Consider the following 26,719-nt stretch of genomic DNA (forward strand, 5'->3'; position numbering starts at 1 on the left):
TGTTTGCACGATGAATTCCCGACTGTAGTCGGGGGCCTGGAGCACAGGGGCAGTGCACATGGCGGCTTTCAGCTTCTCGAAGGCTGCTTGACAGTCTGGGGTCCAGTTGATCTTCTTCGGGTGGTTTTTGGATGTGAGTCCCGTGAGGGGCCCCACAATGCTGCCATAGTCCCTCACGAACCGCCGGTAGTAGCCGGTGAGCCCCAAGAAGGCTCGGACCTCGGTCTGCGTGACTGGGGGCTGCCAGGACTGGATGGCAGCGATTTTGAGTTGCAGAGGGGCCACCAGACCGCTTCCCACCTGGTGTCCGAGGTAGGTCACGGACCCCTGACCAATTTGGCACTTGCTGGCCTTGATTGTGAGGCCGGCCCGTTGGAGGGCCTGCAGGACCTCTCGGAGGTGGTGGAGGTGGTCGGACCAGTGGCGGCTGTACACAGCGATATCGTCCAGGTAGGCGGCGCTGAACTCCTCGAGCCCCGCCAAGACCTGGTTCACCAGTCGCTGAAAAGTAGCTGGGGCATTCTTCATGCCGAAGGGCATGACTTTGAAGTGGTAGTGGCCATCGGGGGTAGAAAAGGCGGATCGTTCTTGGGCCCGGGGTGTGAGACCGATCTGCCAGTAGCCCGCTGTCAGGTCGAAGATGCTGAGGTAGCGGGCAGCCCCCATGCGGTCGATCAATTCATCCGCTCGGGGGATGGGATGAGCGTCGGTTCTGGTGACAGCATTCAAGCCCCGATAGTCGACGCAGAATCGGAGCTCAGGAGTGGTGCCGGGGGCAGCAGCTTTGGGGACCAGCACGACCGGGCTGGCCCAGGGGCTGTCCGAGGGCTCGATGACCCCGAGCGTGAGCATCTTTGATACCTCCTCTTGGATGCAGGCCCGTACCCGATCTGGTACGCGGTACGCCTGGTGTCTGATAGGGGGACTGTCCCCAGTGTCCACGTCGTGCAAGCACCAGGGGGTGACCCCTGGGGTGAGGGAAAACAAGGTAGCAAACTGCAGCAGTAGGTCCCGGCAGCCTTGGCGCTGTTCCGGGGTGAGGGCATCGGAGAGCCGGACCCCGTCCACGGAACCATCTTTCTCCCGAGTCTTCAGGAGATCAGGGAGAGGCTTGGAGTCTTCTTCCGCTCCACTGTCTGTAGCCATCAGGAGGCTGAGCTCCGAGCGCACAAAGTGGGGTTTGAGTCTGTTGGTGTGGAGGACCCGGAGGGGGTTCCGGGGAGATTCCATATCGATGAGATAGGTGACGGGGCTCTTGCATTCGACCACTTTGAAGGGCCCCGTCCACTTGTCCTGCAAGGCACATGGTTCGGTGGGGGACATCACCCACACTTGTTGGCCAGGTTCGAATTCGATGGAGGAGGCATTTTGATCGTACCATTTTTTCATGTCCTCCTGACTGGCCTCAAGGTTCGCTTTTGCCATTTCTCTGAATCGCCTGGTCTGATTGCGTAGGGTCAGGAGGTACTTGAAGACGTCTGGAGGGGTCTTTAGGGGGGCCATCTCTCAACCTTCTTTGACTAGGCTGAGGGGCCCTCGCACGGGGTGCCCGTACAAGAGTTCGAAAGGGCTAAAGCCGAGGGACTTCTGGGGAACTTCTCGATAGGCGAAGAGGAGGCACGGAAGTAGTACATCCCACTGGCGACGGAGGGGCTCTTCCAACCCCCCAATCATTCCCTTGAGCGTGCGGTTGAACCGCTCGACTAGTCCGTTTCCTTGAGGGTGATAGGGGGTCGTGAATCGGTAGGTGACCCCGCACTGTTGCCAGAGGGACTTCATATACTTCGAAATAAAGTTTGTGCCTCTGTCGCTGACGACTTCTCGGGGGAAGCCCACCCGGGAGAAGATCCCCATTAAGGCCCGGCCGACCACCGGGGCTGTTACAGTTCGCAGGGGCACAGCCTCGGGGTAGCGGGTGGCGTGGTCCACCAGTACCAGGATGAACCGATGTCCTTGTGCTGTACGGGTGTCCAGGGGCCCCACAATGTCTATTCCCACCCTCTCGAACGAGGTGGTGACAACTGGGAAGGGCTGCAGAGGTGCTTTGAGTTTGCGGCCGCTCTTCCCGCTGGCCTGGCACGTGGGGCAGGACCGGCAGTGGTTGAGGACGTCGTTTCTCATCTTTGGCCAGAAAAAGTGGGTCACCAGGCGACTGTAGGTTTTGTCCTGGCCCAGGTGTCCAGCCAGAGGGCCAAATTTAACAGGAAGTCTCTAAAACGGAGGGGCACCACCAGCACTCGACTGGCCCCTAACTCCGCGATTCTCTGTTCGCTGTACAATAGGTCGTTGTCCCAATAGATCCAATGGGCTCCGGTGGTGTCCCCTGCGCTTTGGGCGTGGGCTTGCTGGCGGAGTCCCTCGAGGGAGGGACAGGTCTTCTGTTCTTGACGGAACTGTTCCTGGGTGGGCCCCCCTTCTTGACGCCACTGAGCCAGGTTGGGAAGGTCCTGGGGCTGAGCGAGCCCTTCGGGGGTTTGCTCTGGGGGGTCGGTATGGTCGGTGTCCTCTACTGGAGCGATCGGGGGAGGAGGTGCTGGCCATTCTGGTTCTTCTGGTCGGGGGATGGCACGGGCGGCCAGGGACCGGGTGGTTACGCACGCCCAGTCCGGGAGGCCCAACATCCCCAGGTGTTCTCTTCTTTCTACGGCGGCCCACGGGGAACTCTCAAGATCATTCCCCAGGAGACAGTCCACGGGGGCATCATCCCGGACCGTCACCTTCAACATGCCGGAGACTCCTCCCCATTCGAAGGAGACGCAGGCCATCCGACATAGACTCTCCGAATTGTCGGCTGAACGGACGGGGCAGAGAATGTTCGGCAGGATCTGCTCTGGTTTTACCAGGTGACAGCGGACGGCCGTCACACTGGCCCCCGTGTCACGTAGTGCTTCGGCCCGGCGTCCATTAATGTTCACCCACTGACTATATTTTCTGGTGTTGGCGGGTAGGGGAGCCCGCGGGACCATGTCTCTTCCCCCTAGGCACGCTAGAACCATGGCGGCCGGTTCCCACTCTTGTTGTGCCTGCTCGTATTCTTCCTGTTCTTCGGAGATTTGTTCTCCCCCCAGGGCGGCGGCAGCTACCTGGCGGGGTCTCGGAGTTTGGTTCTGTGGACTGTTCGGGTCATTGGCGTAGTGGCCGACTCGCTGGCATCGGTGACACGTGACATTGGCTCGGAACCCCGGGCGCATCGGGGGGTTGCCCCGGCTGGCCGGGGGCGGGGTGCTGGCAGCGGGAGCGGCCGGGACGGTGTCTCTTCCTCGTCCCTGGCCTCCTCCTCCTCCTCGGGGACGGTGCTGACCTTGGTTGTTCCGGTTCTGTTCGTGTGGCCCTCTCCGGCCCACTCGGGTGCTTTCCCACCGGTCAGCTTCGGCGGCGAGTTGCCGTGGGTCAGTCAATTTACTGTCGAGGAAGTGCTGTCTGAGCTCGACGAAGCAGTTGTTAGAGAGGTGCTCCCACACCATGAGATTAAAAAGTTGCTCGTAGGTCGTCACGTGGCTTCCCTTGATCCAACCCTCGAAGGCTCGGCTGAAATAGTTGACATATTCCACCCAAGTTGTACCCGGGATCCGGGTGCAGTCTCGGAACCTCTGGCGGTACATTTCGGGTGTGAGCCCATATCGGGTGAGGAGGGCAGCCTTCATGTGGTCATAGGATGACATCTGATGGTCTGGGAGCTGTAGCAGGGCATCGCGGCCTTCATTGACGAACCTCCCCCATAGACCGGCTCCCCAGTCACTTCGATCGATCCGGTGGGAGTTCATGGCGATCTCGTAGGCCTTGAACCATTGTTGTATGTCGTCCTCTCGGACATACTCTCGAACGACATCCTTGGGGATATGGACTTTCTTTTCTGTCGCTCCCGGGGTGCGCGGTCGCTCGGGCACCTCCGGTTCTTTGTTCTGCTTCCGTAGGTCTATTTCTGCCAGTTTGCGCTCGTGTTCGTATGCTAATCTCTTTTCTTCGAGCTCTCTCTGCCTCTGTTTTTCTTCCCGTTCTTCTCGGAGCCGCAGATGCTCTAGGTTCAGTTTTTGTTCGGCTAATTTTAGTTCACCGTCCATTTTGAGCCGTGCCATTTCTAACTCATGTAGTCTGTTTTTTTCTCTCTCTTGGATCTCTTCCTGCGAGAGGCCCGTTCTTCGCTCCTCGGGAGCCGTGGTGTTCCTCTCTGATGCTGCAATGTTTTGGTCCGGGGATCTGGCGGCCCCGGTTTCTGCCCACGACTCAATGGCGTGCTTGAAATCGTCTTTGGTACTCAGGCCGGTGGTAGCAATGCCTAGTTCCATGCAGAATTGTTTCAATTCACGATGGCTGTACTCTTCCAATTTCTCCATCTGGAATTTCTCGGTGGATCCGCTCTCTTTGGTTGACATTGTGGTTTTGTCGTGGGGTGAGCTACTCTCTGTACGATTACGCGTTGATTCGGATCGCGCCGCTGGCCACCAATGTTAGACGGACCGGGAGGGTCGGCCGAGGACAAGGGGAGAGGTCTCCGGGGAGAGCCGTCTCCAGCGATCGTACAGACGAGTAACTTCCCCCCCACAGATGTACACCACACAAGGATAAGGTTTAATGTTCTTTATAAGCGATCTCTTAGGTACGATAGGACGGTACAAGGAGGTCTGGACTCAGGGGTCCCCTCGATTCTAGTCTCTTGGTTGGGAAAGGGGGTAGCGGGACAGTCTGGTTACCAATCTGGTAGATGCGATGATATGATGGATAGCTCACAATCCTCGAGCTCGGTGTTCTAGCTGGACGGGCCGCGGCAGCGCCAGCAGGTCCCGGTGAAGGTGGTCGTTACAACGGTCCGCGGCAGCGCCAGCAGGTCCCGATGAAGGTGGTAGTTACAACGGTCCGCGGCAGCGCCAGCAGGTCCCAACGAAGGTGGTAGTTACAACGGTCCGCGGCAGCGCCAGCAGGTCCCAACGAAGGTGGTAGTTACAACGGTCCGCGGCAGCGCCAGCAGGTCCCGGCGAGGATGGAGGATGCAGAAGGCCGCGGCAGCGCCAGCAGGCAGGATGATAGTTCACAAGGCAGGGCTACGGCAGCGCCAGTAGTCCGTCAAGGATGAGTTCTTCTCGGTGTCTCTTGACTCCAGGATACAACTGCCTTCCTGCTCTGGAGCTGCCCCAGTTATAGGTCTGGCGCCCTTTGATGTCCGGACCCTCGCACTTGGAGGTCGGGAGGTCCGGGATGAGGGAGTCCAGACACCCAGCAGGGGGGTGGAGCCAGCGCCCGGGGGAGCTGGGGGGCGATCGGCACCTGGCGGGGGAGAGCCATCGACACTTCTTTCTCCCATCGACCTGCCAAGTGGTCCGTTCACCTCCTGGGTGGATGGTGGTGCCGGGATGTCGGGGCCTGGCCAGGCCCAGGGTTAGGGTCGAGCTGAGGCCACGCGGCCTCGTGGTGCAGTGTCCAAGATGGCGGCCGGGCCGGGCGAGGGAGCCGGTAGTGGTTCAGCCCCATGATACAGAGATGTCCGGGGGCAGGAGTCCCGTCTGGAGACGGGGTGCGGGTTGTTTCTGTGGGTAACACCTGGAGGGCCGGGGCTCGGGCCCTGTCATGCGGGGAGGGAGCAAGCCCTTCATATGGCCTGTCCAACAATTTCTAATACTAAATATGAAGAAAACGTGCTCTAACCTACCTTTCCCTCCAAAAGCCAAGACATTCAGCTTGCTACCTCCTAAGTAAACTTAAGTAACATTCCCTACCATAAAACTCACTAGTGAGTACTGCAGTGGGTCTGCCCCAATAAGCACCCCCTCACTAGATAACTATATCACTCTTGAATCTCCCCAGACACCCACCTACCTCACAGTACCTCTACCAACTGATTGTCACCTACAAACAGGGTCCCATCATAGTATTCACAACCATACATGACCCCCCCCCCCCCCAAACCACCTGTTAGACTTGGCATCTTTTGGTGTATTTCCTCTCGGTTTTGACTCTGTTTTTGCTGGTGTAATGATTCTGCGCACTTTTCTCACTGCTGATCAGTGGTGAAGTGCAAGTGCTCCTGTAGTAAAATGTGTTATAGTTTGGTGTTTACATGATTGGCCTATTTGGTTTATGTGTCAGTCCCTATTAAAGTGCACTGCGAGTGCCAGGGCCCATAAATCAAATGCTGTTGGTGGGCTGCAGCACTGGATTGTGCCACCCATGCAAACAGCACGTAAAGTGTAACTCTGGCCTGCCATTGCAGAGCCTGTGTGCAGCCTGGGGCTACCATGTCGACTTGGCAAGTGCACACACTTGCCAGTCCCTAAACCTTCTCTTTTCTACTTGTTATTCACCCCTAAGATAGGCCCATGGGCAGGGTGCATTGTATGTAAAAGGTAGGACATGCCCTGGTGTGTGTGGCATGACCTGATAGTGATTTACAGCCTATTTCGTTTTTCACTATGGTAAGGCTACCTGTCCCCATAGGCCAGAATGGGAAATTTGATTATAATAATTTCTTATAATCCAAACTGACCCAGAGAACATGGTAGAGATTCAAGTTTAGTATGCCTGGACTCAGAATGATAAAATACATATTTTAGTGAAGTTGGTTTTAAAATTCTGTGTTTGAAAATACCACTTTAAGAAAGTAGATATTTTCTTACCTAGCCATCCAGCCTGCCTCTGCTAGCTTGTGTATTGTCTGTCTGGTTTGCGAATGACAGGGGCTGGGGAGACTCCAGCAGAAAGGGTGAGTCAGCACATGGCTAAATAGACCTATCTGCATGTAGAGTGGTGGGAGGAGTAGCACCTGGGCCTGAATAGGGCTGTGCCTGCCTTCCACAATGCTGGCTCCACCTCCTGTGGTGCATCTGATGGCCCTGGTTCACACTGACAAAGGAAGAAGGTGCACACTGGCAGAATGCACCCAGAACTGGTTTGAACTAGGTACAGGACCCTCTGCCTTCAGAGCACAAAGGATTTGCTAGTATAAATATTGGGGCCCAGACCCAAAGACTTTAGAACTCTTTTGGATCAAGAAGACTGTCAAGAAGAAGAGCCAGAGAAGCTGTGAGGAGGAACAACGCCTTTGCTGTGTGCTTTGCTGTGTTGGCCTGCAGTGGCTGCTTCTGTCTCGGGCAGTGAAATTACTGGACTGAACTTTCTGCAATCTACTTTTGTGAGTTTCTCCAAGGGCTTGAGGTAGAGCTTGCCCCCTATTCTAAAAGTCTCAGGAACAGCAAAGACTTCACGCTCTTCAGCCCGCTGCACTGGGGTCTGTGTGTTTTGTGCTGCAACAGAAGAAAAACAACCCAACGCCGTCTACGACACCGCTGCTGACTCCGTGTCGTGAAGGCACCATAGAGCGCAACGCGGCACCGTGACCCTGGTCTCACAGACACCGCCTGCTGATGCCGCAACCGAGCCGCTGCTCGCACCGCGACCTGTGGGCACCGCACTCCGCACCGCCTCACTTCACAACGACGCCTTGGTATCCCCGACGACGACGCTCCACGCCGGAATCAATGCTGCGGCTTGCACCATGGTTCGAGTGCACCGCTCGTAAAGTTACACGACGCATCGCCCTCATCCCGCACCGCAGCTTTGGCCTACCGACGCCGGTGCCATCGACTCCAGTTCGTCAGCCGACGACAGCACTTCAGCAACGACGACACTGCTTGCACCGTGACCTGCCAGCACCGTGACTAGCACCGCCTTCCTCTCGCACCGCGACCCTGGTATCACCGACGACGCCATCTGACGCTGCCATGAGCCGCTGCTCGCATCGCGACCTGAGGGCACCACATGCCACACCTCTGCACTTCGCACAGCAGCACCCGACGCCGGCCGATGCCAGCGCTCCTGACTCCATCAGAGAGGAGATCGACCTGCAACACGTGTGACTTCAAGGGCCCTGACGACTCCTGTACCGACCTCCAGAACCACCGCCTGCGGACGCTGTGTTTTCGGAAGCTCAACGAGAGGTCATCGACGCCCTGCATTTCTGAAAGGTACTGTTTGCCACACCTCTGCACTTCGCACAGCAGCACCCGACGCCGGCCGACGCCAGCAGGACTCAGTCCAGATCACCTTCTTGGGCTGCTTCCTGGAAGTCAGTTCCGTTAAGGGGGCAACAATGGTGCCATAGCCCTTAACAAACCTCCTATAGAACCCGTTGAGACCTAAGAGGCTCTCACCTCTGTCTGGGTCTTGGGGGGCTCCCAAGCCAGAATGGTGTCAATCTTGGGTTGTAGGGGCGCCACCTGGCCGCTTTCTACCTGGTGTCCAAAGTACACCACAGAACCCTGCCTGATCTGGCACTTACTGGCCTTGATCGTGAGGCCTGCCCCTTGCAGAGCCCTCAACACTTTACTGAGGTGCTGCAAGTGTTCTTCCCAGCTGGAACTGAACACAGCAATGTCATCCAGGTAGGCGGCACTGAAATCCTCCAGTCCAGTCAACACCTGTTTGACCAACCTCTGGAAGATGGCAGGGGCATTCTTCAACCCAAAGGGCATCACCCGGAACTGGTAATGACCTTCTGGGGTTGAGAATACTGACTTCTCCTTGACCCCATCGGTTAAGGCAATCTGCCAGTTCCCTGACGTTAAATCAAACGTGCTGAGGAACCGGGCAGCTCCCAACCGATCAATGAGCTCATCAGCTCTGGGGATGGGGTGCACGTCAGTCCTGGTGACGGCATTGAGCCCACGGTAGTCCACACAAAACCGTAGTTCTAGAGTGGCACCGGGTGCAGCAGCCTTTGGGACCAAGACCACTGGGCTGGCCCAAGGACTGTTGGAGGGCTCGATCACTCCTAACGCCAACATCTTAGAGACCTCCTCCTTGATGCTGGCCCTGACCTGGTCAGTCAACCTGTAAATCTTGTGCTTTACAGGAGGGCTGTCAGTGAGTAACACCTGGGGTCAGAGAGAACAGTGGGGCAAACTGTCCCAACAACTGGCGACAGTTCCCCTGCTGCTCTGGGGTCAGTGTAGGGGAAAGGACCACACCCTCTCGTGACTCCATCAGAGAGGAGATCGACCTGCAACGCGTGTGACTTCAAGGGCCCGACGACTCCTGCACCAACCTCCAGAACCAACGCCTGCGGAAGACGTGATTTCTGAAGCTCAACGAGATGTCATCAACGCCCTTCATTTCTGAAAGGTACTGTTTGCCGGTCCTCCCGACACAGTAGCTGGCCCACAATGACGCGGTCAGCCAGAACTGTGTGGATTTTTTTGCTCACAACGCCGTGATAGCCCCGTATGGAGCTATCGACATCAAGGAAATGTTTTTCAAGGTTATCTTGCTAACTGAAGATATTTAAGTACAGTATTGTGGATTTTTATCGTTTTTGGTCTAGTCTTAAGAATATAAAAATAATGGATATTTTTTTAACTTGTGTGGTGTACTTTTGTAGTGCTTACACTGTATTACTGTTGGTTATATGCAAATGCTTTACACACTGCCTCTAAGATAAGCCTGACTGCTCATGCCAAGCTACCAAGGGGATGAGCAGGGGTTATTTTAGGAGTGTAACTCCCTTATCCTGACTAGGAAGCAGGGTCCCCTATTTGAACAAAGGTGCAAGCTCTTGCCAACTGAAGAGCCCCATTTCTAACTCCACCTCTCTGTAATCCTGAGTCGGTAGATGCCTACCCGCAACCAACACTGAAACAGAATTTTCTGACCTACAGCCATACCTGCTAGTGAAGCATCCGGGTCCCGTTCCTTTCAGTTACTGAGGACACTAAACAGGAACTCTGTTCCAGACGAAACTTGCTCAATCACTCTGCTCTCAGTAGTTAAAACTGCTTTCAAGGAGCACCTCACCTTAAAAGAATTGTCTTAAATATCACATCTGCACCTCAACCTTTCAGTAAAATGGCGTATGTAGAGAGCAGCAGCTGGTCATTTTTAATAAATATTTGCTTTGTGCTTCTTTCCTTTTCATGCACAACACAACTCAGCGATGCAGCATTTCGCTTAAAGATTACAAACCTGCCCCTAAGGTTTTTTTTGTGCTGGAAACACTTTTGCAGCTGCAAATTGTGCGTTCACAGACAAGTAATAGCATAACTTTCACCAGTTAGGGAAACTCTGCCAATTTCCCAAGAATAGAGTATAGCATTAATAACAAATAATTATTCCTCATTCCTGCACATTCTGGCAACACGCGTACACAACTTGCTCCTCCTATTCACATTAGTTTCTTTCTGGCACAAATTGTGGGTTCAAACTCTCACAAACTGAGGACAGACAGTAATCTTGTTTTATGCACAAACGTGTTTGAACACAAAGTAGAATTGAGTGGCTCTTGCAAATTGCACATAGATCCCAACACAACAATCACGACAACCTCTAGCTGCAAACAGTTATAATACATCATCCTAGCTCGTATCACACATGCAATTTATACATTTCATGTTTCGAAAATTTGAAATAATTGAAAAGAAATTTACAGGAATTAATCTTATAACTTTCATGTAATGCTGCTTCATCATATGGTGCACCAGAGAGGTAATTTAGAGGAGTCTTAGGGCCTGATGCACAATACTGGCTTCTTGCAGCACATTTATTACACCGAACAGCAATGAGCCTCCCCCTTTGCAGAAGGAGCCACGTGCACCACAGAGGGCATTTTACACACGTCCCCCGACTCCCAAATATTGAGGCAGGAATTGGATTGTGACTCCGGGAAGCCCGGGGGGAGACCGCAGACCTCTGTCCCAGCATTCCAATTCACAGAGTGTCTGAATGGCAACCTCAAACTACTGAGAAGACAGGGGCCGCCATGCAAGGATGTGGCTTTCGGTGACTGTGACCTCGGAGACAGCATGTAGTGGGTCTGTGGTACAGCTGTCTGCCACCATCTCAGGGAATCTTCAGACAACACATGCAATTTTGACACCTTACGCTTTGTCAACTTTGCCTACTGATACGTGCTAATTATGTCATACTTTGCACCTAGAAACTTGCCACAAATAACGTGTGCATTACATGGAGGACCACAAGGAGAGAGGGGGAGCTAAGTGCCGTTCCAGATGCCCCTCCTCTTGGACATCCTGGACAGCAGTCTGAGGTGAGCCCACCACCGCTGACCGCACCCGCAATCACAAAGGCCTGGGATGGAGGAATGCTTCATATGCATTTCCACAGTGGCATAACACAAAAATGATGCCCTCCCTCCTGCAGAATGTCATGAGGGGCACAGATCCCACAGATTTCATTAGTCGCGGGCTCAATGGGGCCCCACCTGAAGGGTTCCCCCCTCCCTACGCCCCAGGGACCTGCATTATGACTTGGCCATAGACATGAGGACATAAGGTACCTTTGGGCCTCTGTCTGGCAGCGATGTTACATGAACATTGTTGCTTTTCTGTGTGTTTTCTTCTACTTGGGAAAGCAGAGTGGTTTTCTAGAGCGTTTAAATGTTTCTCATTCCATGACACTGCACGTATTCTTCCAGTCATGCAATGGCATGCCTTAAGGGTTGTGGGGGCCGCTAGCAAAACAAGGAACCATGGGGCCCCCGCAATGCGGGGGCTGTGGAGGCTTCTGTTACGCCCCTGCCGCTGCCGCACCACACCCGATCCGTGCCAGCTACCAGTGAACTTGAGTCTTGAGAGCAGCACAAGTACAGCAAAATCTATTATGGGCAATTGGTGACCACAACTGAAGCACTGGGATACTCCGAAAAACAAGCGAGCATGCATCAGGTCAAAAAGGCAAAGTGATATGCTGATGCCTAACATATCGCTTCGTCTTTTAGGAATAAAACCACATTTTGAGAAGCCCTAATCTTCCCATTAAAATTGAAATGTTTATTTTTGTCTATATTTTGTTTCTGAATTAAATAAAATATTTCATAATTTGTGTATTTGTTTGTATGGTTGTTTCTGTGTTTTTGTGTTTTCATTTGAGGATCAAATGGTAGAAGTTGCTTAGAACCAATTCTTAAAAGCTTTCACATACTGTGCATGAGTGGATCAGGTTTAGCACTTCAGTTACCCCAATGTGACAAGTAAGTCCATCAGTACCAAAGGATATTTTACCTGAAATTAGCTCCTACCTGCCCTCAATATTTAACCTGCTCTCCGACTGAAACCACATGTTGTCACTGTTTCATAGACAGCGGAAGTGGCTCTGGCGAACTTGAAGAATAAGTATGAGAATGAGAAGACCATGGTGACGGAGACGATGACGAAACTGAGGAATGAGCTGAAGGCTTTGAAAGAAGATGCGGCCACATTCTCATCCCTGAGAGCAATGTTTGCGACCAGGTAACAAAAGAGCATTCTTGGATAAACATTGACATTTCCCAATAATATGTGTATTATAAGTAGGGCTTTCCTTCAGTTTGCTTTCTGATGTCACCTTAATCAAGGCGAGATATTCTGCAGTTCATCAATTGACTAGCTGCACTTATATAGCTCACTTTGCTGTCAAGGGTAGTTTGTGGGCACTAAAAACACCTGCTGCTAAGAGCTAAGGCTGCTGCAAATACGTCATGACCATGCACTTGAAGGACATTAGATGCCCCACTATAAATTGTTTTCCTGCTTGGAGAAGTTTCCCACTCTTCAGACTGAAAGCATGATATAGCAGAGAGTGTAAACTGTTATTTATTACCATTGTAGAGAGCGGGGAGGGGTCATGATGAGTGAAAGATAAGGCCTCAAGTCAGCCATGATGCCCCAGCTCTCCCTCATTAACGGAATTAAATAGCATATTATTCTCTGTACATCTGCATGTATCAATTATGCCTTGCGCCAACAGTTCTAAACACAGGAGCTTAACAGTGGCGGCCGGTGCAGGTAAGGGTGGTGGTGCAAGGGGGAAGTCGACTGATGGTGGAATAGGATTTATTTATTTATTTTATTTTACCTATTTCGTCGTCTGTCCTCTTCCCATACACCGCGCTTACCTGCACCTGTCGCGACGGATGCTTAACCACAACAGGCTACAAGGGGCTAAATCCATGCATTGACAAGAAACACTGATTAGGCCATGATGATTAGCATTTAAGTAAATGTAACATGCATTCTGTGAGACAATATGCAGTGTTTTGTCTTGTCTACTATACTGTTTTATTATAATAAAATGAAATGAGGCCTTTGGCTCTAATAATAAATCTGTTGATGCGCATTTACTAGTGCACTTGCTCCAAATAATGTATCATTAGGTCACATTTATTTTCGCTGGCATGCAGTGTGGATAATATCTGTATTCACTGAAAGAAATACATTTACACTTCAGGTAGTGTAACACTGTAACATTCACTGAAAAACCACAGTTAGATTGATGTTATGGTTACAAAGGTAAACCTAAACACCATTCCTCCCCTGCTACACAGACCTTAACTTGTGGGTACAGTATATTTTCTTCATACCGTTTGTATTATTATTGTAAAGGCTGTGCTGTTAAATCCAGTTAATTATTTGTAAAAATATTATGAGTTGGGGAACAGCCCATTTGGGTAGGATTTTTGTTATCATGGCAGTGGCTGACTCTAACTGGCAAATTTCATGGGTTACAGTGTATGCACTACCAGAATCATAACTTTATTTAACTGTGTTTTTCAATGAAATTTTGAGTTTTTTTGTGTTTTTAAAGAAACAGTAATGGAGCAGGAACAGGTGACCTATTAGGTTGCTGTTACATAGAACCATATCTTGTATCAGGGAGGTCAAGTAGGTGCAAGATGATGGGCTACAAGTGACATCTCAAATGAAGTGTTTCATCACCAGAAACTTTTCCAAAAATGCGGGATTGAGTTGAGGAAGGTAGAGAAACCAAGATACCCAAGCCCATTGCTACCAACTAATCCGCCTCCCGACCAACTCAAGTTCAAGATTGCTTAGATCGACATGTCCATTTAACTGATATGATGTACTAAGGAGGAGCTTTTGGTGCAAAGTTTTCACCTACCGACCTGCCAAAACTAACAGTAGAGGGAGAAAGGGCCCTCAAAGCACTGCACAATTGAGAAAACTCAAGAATGGTCCTGGCTCCCATAAGTCTTAGACCCTTGTCAGTCCTGATGAGCACCAAGTCTCAGCCCAACCAGACCTCATTAAAATCTGGTTTTGGAATGTACATGGATTTGGTAAAATCCCCCTGGATAGAGATACAATGGACTGCCTTCAAAATTTTGATATCATATTATTTCAGGAAACATGGTACCTAAAACCAACACCAGTAACAGGGTACATGGATTATGACATCTCCGCAGTGAAGTACTCAAGTTAAGGGGCTGGTGTTACAGGGGAAGGAGGGCTCTCTACCTTCATTTCAATGAAATACAAATGGTCACAGGAAAACATAGACCTAGGGACCGAGTGGCCACAGGGTACCAAAGTAAAAATAAAAGGTCATCACGAAGATCGGAAAGTCCTTTTCCTTCAAAATGTATAGATCCATCCACGCAGATAAGGCTGAGAGGACCTCAACTTTGATAGCACTAACAAGGACTTTAACGTCAGACTTCTTCAAAAGCCACCCACGTTTAATTCATTTCCCTCACTGCAATGTAAGATACCAAGCTGCAATGACTTATTAATCAATGTACATCAAAAAATAGAAAGCTAAGGTCTAAAAAGGTTTTAGATTCATTCTTCTGTGTTAAATCTTTCCAAATCGACCCCTGTCCTGAAAGAGATCATTTTTCCCAAGAATTCAAAATAGAATTTGCATCCTTTCCCCTGATGGTAACAACATGTTTATGCTCACCTCCTAATTGTTATAACTTTAAGAGACTTAAATGGCATGGTCGTATACAGAGCAATTATGGCTCTGGTTCACATCCTCGCAGATAACATTCATGGCAAACACAAATATGCAGGATACCATACATGGGAGGACCTAGTAAGGCACCTACTCATTGCATTTCCAACCTGCCCAACTGTGGATTACAACCAGCAAAAAAATCGGCCTCCCTAATCCCCAAACACAGTATTGCTATACGAAAGAGCTGGGCAAAACAAAAGCCAAACCAACAGAGAGGTAAGAAGGGTCTCTCAGAATACAAAATTAGGCGAAGTGTCCAATAGAGCACCACTTCAGCAGCTGGGAAAAACCTATAACAAGGAATGATGGCAAGCAAAAGAAATCCAGCAGGAAGGTAGATAGAACAATCTCCTACAATCTAGTAAGCAATTCAACAGTAATTAATTTTGGGGTGAGATAAACAGGCTGGTCTTGGGTTAAGATTGTCACTATATCGCAGGAATCCCCAAGGATGCCTGGGTGTCTCACATTTGTGCCATGTAATCATCCCCAGCTAGCGTGATTACTAGCAGGAATTGCCCAAATAAAATAAAAACAGGAATGTTAGAGCCCACCATTGCAGTGGGACAGCAGGATTACAGACAGAGCCCAGTAGACTCCAACAACCACTGTTAACAAAGAGAAGACTCAAATACCGATGCCTCTCACCGAATTCTTTCGACTCTACAAACATTACCCCCCATACTGACCCTGAAGAATCACTAGCAGATGTCAAATATGCTGACAACATAGACATCTTAAGCCAGATACCTGTTGGGCCACAGAGGTCAATAAATGCTCTGGTTGGATACATTGAGCAGCAAAGTCTTGAGCTGAACATTAGCAAAACAAAGGTGGTCCACCTGGTTGATTTAAAGAAAAATTCTCTCAACTGGTTTGTTAAGGATAATCATGTACAAGTATCTTTGAATTCTAATCGACCGCTAGCTGACTCTCAAACAACATTTTGCCATGATATAGGCTAAAGCACATTCATTAATTTGCAGATTTAATCAGATACATATCAGCACCTGCTTTCAGGTATGGCGGCACAGCTCCTACCGACGGTAGGAAAAGAGGTGGCCCTGCTAAATTTGTTACAAGCAATTGTTCATAAATCCATATTCCATTTGCCTAGGTCGACCTATCAAGCTCAAGCATGGCTGGAATTTGGTATTATGAGCTGCAATGTTGTTATGTTATGTTAAAACAAATTGTAGCGCACGCATACACCGGTCCGTTTCTTGGCGCTATATATAGGAGTAGCCTTAGTCCTGGTGAGTTATTCATATGCCTGAATGAATAGCCATGTAATAAGGAGTCTCCTGAATCTCAGAAGGTCTGTACAGGATCTGATGTCAAGGGGTAGGGCGTTCCAGAAGCGGGGCACCAGGACAGCAAATTTGCTGCTGCATAGTCGCTTTGATTTATAAGACAGTGTGACCAGGAGGTTCATGTGGGCTGAGCACACATTGCGGGTGGGTTTGTGTCTCTGAATAAGATTGGAGACAAATTTCAGGCCATGTAAAGTTTTTAAAATGAGGCATCCGATTTTGAAATGGGTAGGCAATGTAGCTTCCTCATAAGAGGGGAAGCATGTTGCCATCTGGGCTAATGGAACTGATGGAAATTCAGTCTTGTGTCCTCATTCGGCACAAGTTGCAGTCTTTTGACTAGATATAGCGGCAGACCGAAGTAAAGTGAGTTAGCGCAGTCTATGTGGGAAAGGACCAAGGCTAGAACAGCCTACACCAGTGCTTCCGTAGTGAGGATTCTGCTAATTTTCCTTATCTTCCACAACTGGAAGAAACAGGTAGAAACTACAGTTCCAATCTGGGACTTCATGGACAGGTCGCAATTAATTGTAACCCTGAGGCTTTTAGCTGAGGAGGATGGAGTTGGAGGAGAAACCAACTCAGCTGGCCAGATTTGTAGCTCCAAGGGTTTCGAGCGCCACCTATTGGGATCAGCTCGGTTTTATCCGGGTTTAACTGTTGATGGTTGCTGTTCATCCAGTTGCAGATGTGCAGCATGGTGGCTTGGAAATCAGACGTGGAATATGGCGTGTTGTCAATGCTGAATATTAGTTGCAGGTCATCTGCATAATTGAATGTGCTCACATTTCTTTCTCTTAAGGACAGAATCAGAGAGAGTAGATACATATTGAACAGGTGCGGGGATAATGAAGATCCCTGTGGCACTCCGCAAGTTTACTTCATATTAGGTGCAGTAAGTGGGAGAGGCGAACAGACTGGTAGCGGTCCTCCAAGAAGGATGTAATCCAGCTGAGAGCCGAACCCTGAAGTCATGCGGCCCTGACACGGTCCACTAAAAGCCCTGGTCGACGTGTCAAAAGCCGTGGATAAGTCCAATAACACCAGAGCCTGTGGGGTGTCCTTGTCGGCTACCTTAATTAGTTCATCCAACACTCAGTCAGTATTACAGCCTCGGTTGAATGAGAGGGACGAAACCCTGCTGGATGGGATCAAGGTATTGAGACTGTTCAATGAATGAGCAGAGGCAATTTGCTACGTGGGATTCCAATATCTTGGCCAGAAAATGAAGCAATGATCTGAGGCAGTAGTTAATCGGGATCAGGGGTCTTCCCCAGCTTTTTTAAGGCCCTAGCGACACAGCCCTGTGGTAATGACTCGTTCAGAAGCGAGAGGGCAGGTTCAGGGTTTGCATTGAAGACTTCTTTTAAAATATGAGGTGGACCTCCAGATTTGACTTTGAGCAGTGGTTCCAAAAGGGCTCCTCTACTGATTGCTGGAAATTGATGAGGGGAGCAGGGGTTTCTCAGAGCAGTTGGTAATGCCTCATAAGCACGGCTGGCAGGAATGCTGGCTTTAATCGTAGTGATTTTATCAATAAAAAAAGTATTTAAGGAGTTGCAGTGGGACTGGGAAGGGATAGATTTTATTGTGGCTCTATCAGGATTGGACAGCTCAGTGACAATTGCAAATATTTCTTTTGATTTATTGGTGGAGTTCAGGATATTTGGAATAAGTGGCCTTAGTAGATTTTATGTTTTTTTTTATATTCCTTAACTTGAGCTAAGTAAATGTCTTTTTTTATCAGGGGAGTAGTTCCATCTCCACTTCCTTTCAGTTTGGCGTAGGGCTAGTTTTTGAGTCTTTAAATCTTCTGAGAACCACCTCTTGGCCTCATAACACCTGGCTGTTTTTATTACCCTGATGGGGCAAGTTCGTTACTAGCTGCTGTTAACCAAGCAGTGGTGGCTGAGTGGAAACAGTGTTTGCCAGTGAACTACAGAAGGCATGAATGTCAATGCTGTTCCATTTCCTTGCCATGAGCCCTCCTTTATCTGGGAGTTTGACTGTAGTTATATTGTTAAGCACAAACTTTATTGGAGAGTGATCAGACCACATGCAGGGGGACACTGTAAGGTGTGTGTCCTTTGATGTGTGTGGGGGATGTCACGTGTTGAGTACAGTTCAACCCACTAAGTAGATCGGTCCACCCGTCACATCATTGGCCCAATAATTAAGGTTGCCGAGCAGTAAAGTTTTAGCATGGTTGATTATTAGATGGGACATCTGGTCACCTAATGTTTGGGGGAAAAGGGGCATGTTCTGGGGAGCCTATAGAGCTGTACACAAATTAAGGGTACAAGAGCCAAGTCCAGTTTAATAACTAGATTGTCTACCGAGGTGATGTCTAGCATAGTGAGTGTGGTGAATTTCAGTTCCTGACGTATTATGGCAGCTACCCCTCCACCAATTTTCCCAGCTGGTCGGTTAGCCTGAAGGATGTAGTAGTTGCAGGGGAGGGTGGCCAGAATATCAGGGCCGGACCCCTGTGAGAGCCAGGTTTCGATTAATAAAAGAATGTATGGTGTAATTGAGTACAGTAGGTGAAATATATCTCGTTTTTGCCTTGCCAGGGAGCGAGTGTTTAGATATGTGATTGTGAGTTCCAGTGTCTCGTGATTATCCTGTCTCTGGGTGTTTCTTGCAAAAGAGGGAGATTGATCAAGTTCAGGGAAGGAAGCCCCAGTTTTCATAATCTCTGACCTGACCAGTCTGGGGCTTTGAGAGGCTAGATTTTGGAGTGTAGAAGCTTTAGAGCAGACGAAGAGTAGTTTAAAAATTGGGCATAGTGACTGCAAAGAATGAACTCGTTTGTAAAGCTATGGTGAACCCTTTACACCTCTGAAAGATGCTCCCTGAACAATTTGTGTTAGCAGGAAATAGAGTCTTAGGCAAGTAAAAATCTAAACAAATCATGGGGAGCATACCTGTTGTCATCAATAGATGCACTAGGTATAAAGTAAGCCTGGGTATCCCCATGGAAAGAGTTTCCTTCTTCCAGCAAAGCAATGCTTCGGCTAAAGTCCAGTCACAACTGCAAGGCAAGAATACGTTTGCAATGAAACACCATGCTTGGACAGTTATGACTTCATATCACCACTAAAAGTCACCGGCATATCTGACAACCCATTTCTCACTTGCATTCAAACTAGGGGTGGACTAAAATTCCTCTCCGCAGGTGGAGTTCCCGGAGAGTTGCCCACTCCACGTTCCGATTGGTACGCGGACTTCAGGAAAAACTCTGCCAACTGCTGTGTGGTAGAGTTTTTTCTCAGACGTGGCTCGTCAACGTTAAGTTGTCGAGCAAAAATGTGCACCAGGTGTGCGATTTTCGGGTGCCAGAACGCTTCCCAGTGAGATTGCTAAATGCGGTGGTCGCGGCAGGTCACAACCGTTCGCGATAAGAACGCTGGCGCTTGAGCAGAAAATCTACTCGAGCGGCAGAAAGAAGCAGTGCCCTCTGGTGCGCCATATGGTGCCATTCACACTGATTTTACAGCACAGAACAAGCTCCTGGCACTACAAATCAGCACGAGCAGCGCGAAGTGCCGAATTCAGCTCACTCATGGAACTACATAGAATATCTCAGGGTTTTTATGCAACTCTGTGGAATCAGTCATTGTGGAAGTTCGTCTTGGTGTTGTCTTTGGAGAGGGAGAGGATGAGTTGTATGTTGTCAGCGTAGGATATCATGTTGCGTCCGTGGGTTTTTGCAATGCTAGCAGAGTTGTCATATAGGTGTTGAAGAGGGTGGGACTGAGCAAGGATCTTTGGGGTACTACACAGATGATTCACAGTGTGTGCTGTGGCCTCTAGTGGCTACCTTGTTCCATGGGTTTGGGTCCGGTGCCGGTCGCAGAGATCATTGATTTGAATTTACCGCACGGTGGTGCGAGCAGTGCCATTTCCACAACCTGTCTCCCACAAACTTTATCAAAACTATAGCCACCCACTCATTCTGCAGGTAGCAGCAGGACATGACGTCGTGGGCCTATTAAAGTCGCCATGTCAAACCTGACTCGGCTGATCAGGATGCTCGGTAGTTAGCATTGTACACTGCCTTTCCTGACGTCGCTCAGTCCGAATCAGGAAATGCCTGCCGCGGCCCTATTGATAACATTGTAGCCAGTTAGTAGCTAGCTCAGTCCGCTGGAAGCCCCCAAGCCTGCAGGGAGCAGCGCGCTCGCACGGCGCCCTGGCACTCCAGCTTCAGCTTAGCAGTGCTAGGCTTTACAGCCTAGGCAGGCACTATGCCGATTATACGTGACTTTGCTTTCAGTGTGGCGATACGGACCTTCACACTTAAAAACGTTAGTCTAATTCCTGATGCGTGGTACTTGGCAGGGCTAAATAAGGTAAAAACACTACCGCACTGCTGCCTTGTTTCAGGACTGCTCAGCCACTGCAGAATAATGACAGTCTGAAAAAGGGAGCATAGTAAAACCACAAAGTACTACTTGAAAAGTATTTTTTCAACTGCATTGGTGGTTTGCCTTTTGAAGTAGTACTGCTTGTGGCAAATAAAGTATTTAAATCCTCAGCAAATCCTTTAGCCCTTTGAGACCCCATAGAGAATGTAAGCCAGCAACACCTTGCTATGTTTATTGAAGTGGTTTTATGTTAGCACATTGCAGAACACTACATAGCCAACGGCTATGTAACCAGCATTATATGTGGTTCCGAGAATTTTTATATACCTGCTGTATAGTTGACCACAAAAATGCAAGGAACTGCAGTGCCTTTTTACATCATTTCTTTACATTTTTAACTATTCCTAACTTCTTTTCAATGTATTTAATTCAGTAGCCTATATCTCACCATTTAATAATGTCATAATTAGTTGAACAACCTAAACCTAACCTTTAATTATTTTGTATTTAAAATATATTTTAGTTGGTTTGTTAACCTATTCCAAACATTCATTTCTTTCTTTTTTATTGCTACTTTTTCAATTTATACTGCTTTTCATTGTTTTAACTTATATTAAATTAAAATTAGATCTGTAAATAATACGTCTTGGCGGGTAGCCCTAAAATCTTCTCTTTTTATTACATATGTATACTTTTTAATCAATTAGGTTTCATTTCAGTTTGTTTTATTTTTGTACAACCTTAGTTTAAATATGTAACGTTATGTAATGTTCCATACTTAGACAATATCCCATGATGTGGTGATTGGTCATGTCTTGGTCATTGCAGTGTACTGACCATGACTTAGTGGTCAGATGACAGTGTAGTGAAGGTGCACAACTACACCTCACCTTATGATGCAAATTTTCTGCTGCCATGGGTGATATGAAGCCAATGGTATAAGAAGGTGATGAACCTGCTTATGCAAAAAGAAATGCAGTGGCGGAACATAAATCGACACACTCATACGCACTATCATCTTGAGGTACATGGCATTGGCAGTGATTAGGTCTCCATCTCCTTCACTAATTCACCTTCCTCCACCAATTTGACAAATTCAGAAATCGAATTGGTTTGTTCTTCAGGGAAGAGTTTCGGGAATGCAGGTGCTGATAGAGCACTTATCTTTTGATGGGTTTCTAGGAGTTCCTTGCAGACATTTGGCTTTGCAGCAGTAAAATTGGGAGTGCCTTTGACCATTGCAACTGGAAATGTGGCAATGTGTATTATGGCATTTACTATCCTGACCCACTAGGGTATGCCAACAATAACACTTGAATCACAGGAGTCTGCATACTCTCATCACCTGTAGCAATAGCTTCCCAGTCACCTTTAAAACAATGGCTCTGTAGAATATCATTTGGAAATTGATTGATCTATGAGATCTTATGATATAACCTCCATTTATTGGTTAAAGACAATATGCGGTTCCTCTTCGTCAAACTAGTAGAAAACTCTGACAGCTTGATTGTTTTAATTCCTTATTTCAAAAGGCATCCCTGCTCCTGAATAGACCAGTGTATATTGTTTTCTTAATTACTTGCTATTGTTCACAACTTGACTGTAAACTGAATGTTTTACGTCCATGGAAGTGCTCTATGGTAATAGTCTCTGAATCCCTGCATTATGTACTTGTGTTTGTATGACGTCAGTAGAAAAGAGAGAAAAATAAGTTCCGTGTTTTGTCTTGATTGAAGACTTCTTTGTCACTAGATTTCTACTTTGTTGTTTTGCTTGAGCAGATGTGATGAATATGTGACTCAGTTGGATGAAATGCAGAGACAGTTAGCAGCAGCGGAAGACGAAAAGAAGACCTTGAACTCTTTGCTGAGGATGGCGATCCAGCAGAAGCTTGCCCTCACCCAGCGACTGGAGGACTTGGAGTTCGATCACGAGCAGTCCCGGCGTACAAAAGGCAAGCTTGGAAAGACCAAGATCGGCAGCCCTAAAGTAAGTGAGGAGGGGCCAACCAGGGCTCCAACCATTGACATTACCCCATGGCATAGTCAGCGCACCCAAATCTCAAGCTTTTGTGGCAGTAGCGGCACTCAGAGGCAAAGACATGCTTCTTGCAGTGACGTTTATGAGCTAAATCAGTGGCCAGACTTATATGACAGCCACTCACCAAATAATGATGAAAAGAGGACAAAAGACACTTTTGCACAATTCACTAGTATCTCAAAATAAAATCCATCTAAGCTTCGCACCTAAGATCTCAGAGGGTGGAAAGGGGTTGCAAGAACCACATTTACAAAATGTGGGCCCACTATTTGTACTCATACACCTTCAAGATTTCCCAAATTTAGCCAAGTGTCCACTCTCTTGCCCATTTAGAAAAAGTACATTATTGAGAGTGTCAACTCTCACTAGTTGACTTGGATGTACAAAGAAATCTTTGTGTCTCAAATAAAACTCTGACATAATTCAAAATAATTCAATCAGTTTTGATTCATTGATACGTTAGAGACCTCCATGATTTTAACAGTAGGTGCATCGTTGAAGGAGCAATCATTAACCTTACTCATTGCAAAGTGTTTTGTCCATGGACATTCAAATTGCTTCTTAATATTTTATACTATTTTTGTAATTTCCATACACTCAATCACTTTTGTCACCCTTGAGTATCTGCGTAATCATAAACTTGCCAGATAGAATATCAACACTCGCTTTGAGCATTGCAGGAACCCAAATAAAAACAAGATCATCAAAACAAAAATTCAATTTCACAGATTTGCTTAAATGTTAATATCTTCCCTAGACTGTGAGACAAAATGGAATAGGTGGTCTGCTACGACTAAAGTCACAATAGTTCTCAGTCAGAACTGATGCCTGTGGTTGGTCATTGAAGATACAAGCACCGCATAGAAGCAAGCATAATGTTGCACAAACATATTTGAGGTAACGCAGTCTTGAAGCATCTCATGTTTACAGAAAGACTACACACAATTCTGTGTAAAGCACAGATTTAATTGAAGCAAGATCTTCGCTCATTTGCTCATGAACAGGGTATTTTGTTTCAGAGCACTTCGTTACTTCCGCAACAACAGATTTTATTTCTGTTTCAATTAAATAGCTGTTGTTTAATACTGGTTCATACATCCCAAACCTATTAGCTATTTCTTGCTTCTGTTACCTTCTTCAAGACTAACTTAGTGTAACAGAAACCTTTCATTTCCAGCCCATGTCTCCACGCCCAGGAATAAAAACACCAGTGTGTACTAAGCCATTGATTGAATATCTGTGCTATGAAACAATGACAATAGGACACAAAATATGAGCAAATGCACTCATATTTTATTCCATGGTATTGCCCAAGGCTTTGGCCCCTGGCATGAACATCTAAATATAGGGCTTGATGACAAGGGGGTAACCTACAGCATTCCAGCTTCCTAGCAAAGTCTCAAAGGATAGAAGTATTTTTTTTCTTAGTGTGGACTTTGCTCACAGTAAATTCGAGGAAAAAAACTCATCCAAATAGGAATTGTCCTTAAACACGGCACTTCCAGAATTAATCTGGAATACATCTAGGCTCCTAAGCTCCCAAGCGTCATCTGTTAGTAGCAGAAAAGTTATTGTGTGTACTTGGGCTCTTCGCACGCAGTGTCATTAAAAAGGTGAACTAATCTAGAATATTGCCATTGCTCTAAAATATACAGTGCCACAGTTCTTGACATGTAGGTGTGTTGTTAATAACACACGTTCACAGACCATATTTTAGGATTGACAGAATAGGGTTGTACGTTGCCCAAGCTTTGGAAATTAATTTGTTTGTTTTCTATTTTTTTTGTTTCAGAAACGAACGACCCATAAAAAACATAGGAAAATTATAATCAGAAAATCACATAAAATCAGTGCATATAAAAGCATCTAATCAAACTACAGAGCATGTAATTAGATTTAAAAGAACAAAATAAGCTGAAGATAATGTGAGTTTGACACAGATATGTCCATTTTGAAAAGATTGACGCAAAAAATAAAACTTCCGAAGTATTGAAATTTAGTTTTAAAAAAGTGATGAACAGGGCATTTACAAGCTAGAGAAAGAAAACCCTGAATATATAAAAGGTAAGAAAAAAAGGAATAGAAAGGTGCAGCACAAACACGGTTTCACAACAACAGTACTGCACAGTGTTTTTTTGTCATAATTTTCAGATACTTAAATCTTACTGGCCAGCTGTACATTAAGTATCTTTAAATGGCAGATGCAACTGGGCATCAAGTTATGATCAACACGCGCACCCAGAAACACAAATAAAAAAAACAGGTCTGATTGTATTCCTAATATATGTATATGGATCGTTAAGACCTGTATGAGCATTCATATGATTCACAACAGCAAAACTACCAATCATGAGAATTGATATCTGTTTCTTTTAGGATTAACAGAAGAACTGTACTTCACTGAGAGATGCGTGGTATCAAATAGTCTATTTCTATTGCATGCTGGAGTGCTTGTATCTGCAGCCACACAGAGGCACAGTCAAACATACATCAAATAATCAATATTGAGTATAAAATCTATGTAATATTGTAGAAGCCCTACTTCCAGAGCACTTACCATGCATTGAAGTAAATGGGCTTCCCCACCACATGCCTGAAGGCTGTCTTTTAAATAATACTTTTTGCTCCCAGAAGTAGTGGGAATTGTCCAGGAAGTGGAGGGGATCGCCCAGGAGATCTCTTGCATTGTCAGAGCCTACATTGTTCTACTAATCCATCTCCACATGATGTATTCATAAACTAAAGAAAATAGACCATTTTGTGAGATTTGTTAACTAATAACAGGATTCAAGAGATCGATTAGGGATAAAAATATATTTACTTGTAAAACTTTACTCGAGTATTGTGGCTGGCTCCGTGTTCTTTAACCCTAACTCAAACCATCAACTTCATCAATCCTATCTTGTATTCACTGCAGTCTTGTGAGAACCCAGTAGCAGCTCACCTCTCATCTGCACACATATCCAGTCCTGGAACAGTGTCTCTTCATCTAACTGCATCATCTACCCCTAAGGTGAAGGGATAATATGTGATTCTGATTCAACACTATTAGTACAGTACCTCATTCCGACAATCATGTTCCACACGGTCCGTAATTATAAGGTGGCATGAAGATGTATCATATTGAACTCATCCTCTCATTACAGTTCCATTATGTAGTTATCAGATCAATATATAGATAAAACACGATGTGTCCAATTTGAGATTCAATCAATATTCTACAGTATACTTGTGATAAATTTGACCATAACTCACTTTACATATTATGGGCCTGATTCAAGAAGCTAATTGCAAAAGTATAGACAGAGTTGTTTACAGACTTTCATAATTCTCAAATCATGTGCAATAGACAGGTTGACAATTACACCTTTGGGCAACGTTTTTAAGACTACCTATGCCTAAGTGTGGAATTGTAACGCCAATTTCCCACACTTTGAGTGGAATTTACTACTGCCGATTTCTTCAGTAGTAATAGCATTTACCCCAGTAAGGAATGCTTTTGTGATTTGTGGATCAGGCCCAATGTATATGTGTCACATTTAACCAGCTCAGTTTATAGAATGCTGTATTAGGAGTGTCACATTCACCACAGCCAGCAGGCGCGGTGTCGTGTCCTGTGTCCCTGCCGCATGGGATGGACAGGCTAGTGACTTCCTCAGGTAGATTTGAGTCCCCAAGAACAATAGAGGTGTCATAATAGAAACAGTTACCATGGCCTATCTTTTTAAAGTTATATCATATTCAATGCAGAAATGGTATTGTTATCAAATACAAGAGATTCAAACATCATTAAGATAATGAACCATCATAGCTGGATTATTATGACCAAATTCATGTCAGCCAGCTCTCACTATACAGCATTGTGGTAGGGTCATTTACTGTTATTTCATGATTACCAGAACACGTCACGATGCAGCTGTGTCATTCAACATGTTAGCTTACCACTTCTTCCAAACTGAACAAGCCACACATGCCCAAACACACACGCCTACAACTGCATACCACAAAGAAAGCTCGACGAAACAAAATCAACACAATTAATACATCTAAGATAAACCATGTGGAAAACTTGGCTTCCTTAATAACAGAAAATGACCTGCATTGGGGAGGATGCCCATTATTTCCTATGGCACCAGTATTGACATTTGGAGCATTTTGGTTTGTGGTTGACTCTAACATATAGACAATAGATGACACACTGCCTTATATCAGTCATCTCATCCATGGACTGCTGGCTACCGTACTATTAAAGATCACTCC

At 47.0% G+C, this 26,719-nt stretch overlaps 1 protein-coding gene across 6 annotated transcripts in view; it reads left to right on the forward strand.

Annotated features, from left to right (window-relative positions):
• The window catches only part of BICD1 (BICD cargo adaptor 1), a 726,242-nt gene that overhangs the window by 542,018 nt on the left and 157,505 nt on the right, over positions 1–26,719 (forward strand). For all 6 annotated transcript variants that reach the window (XM_085652393.1, XM_085652395.1, XM_085652396.1 and 3 more), the window contains exons 6-7: positions 12,079–12,230; positions 22,201–22,408. In XM_085652393.1, coding sequence (XP_085508519.1) covers positions 12,079–12,230; positions 22,201–22,408 — 360 coding nt within the window. The remainder of the gene's footprint in view (positions 1–12,078; positions 12,231–22,200; positions 22,409–26,719) is intronic.

The sequence above is a fragment of the Triturus cristatus genome, chromosome 4_1, assembly GCF_964204655.1.
Source record: "Triturus cristatus chromosome 4_1, aTriCri1.1, whole genome shotgun sequence".
Lineage (NCBI taxonomy): Eukaryota > Metazoa > Chordata > Amphibia > Caudata > Salamandridae > Triturus > Triturus cristatus.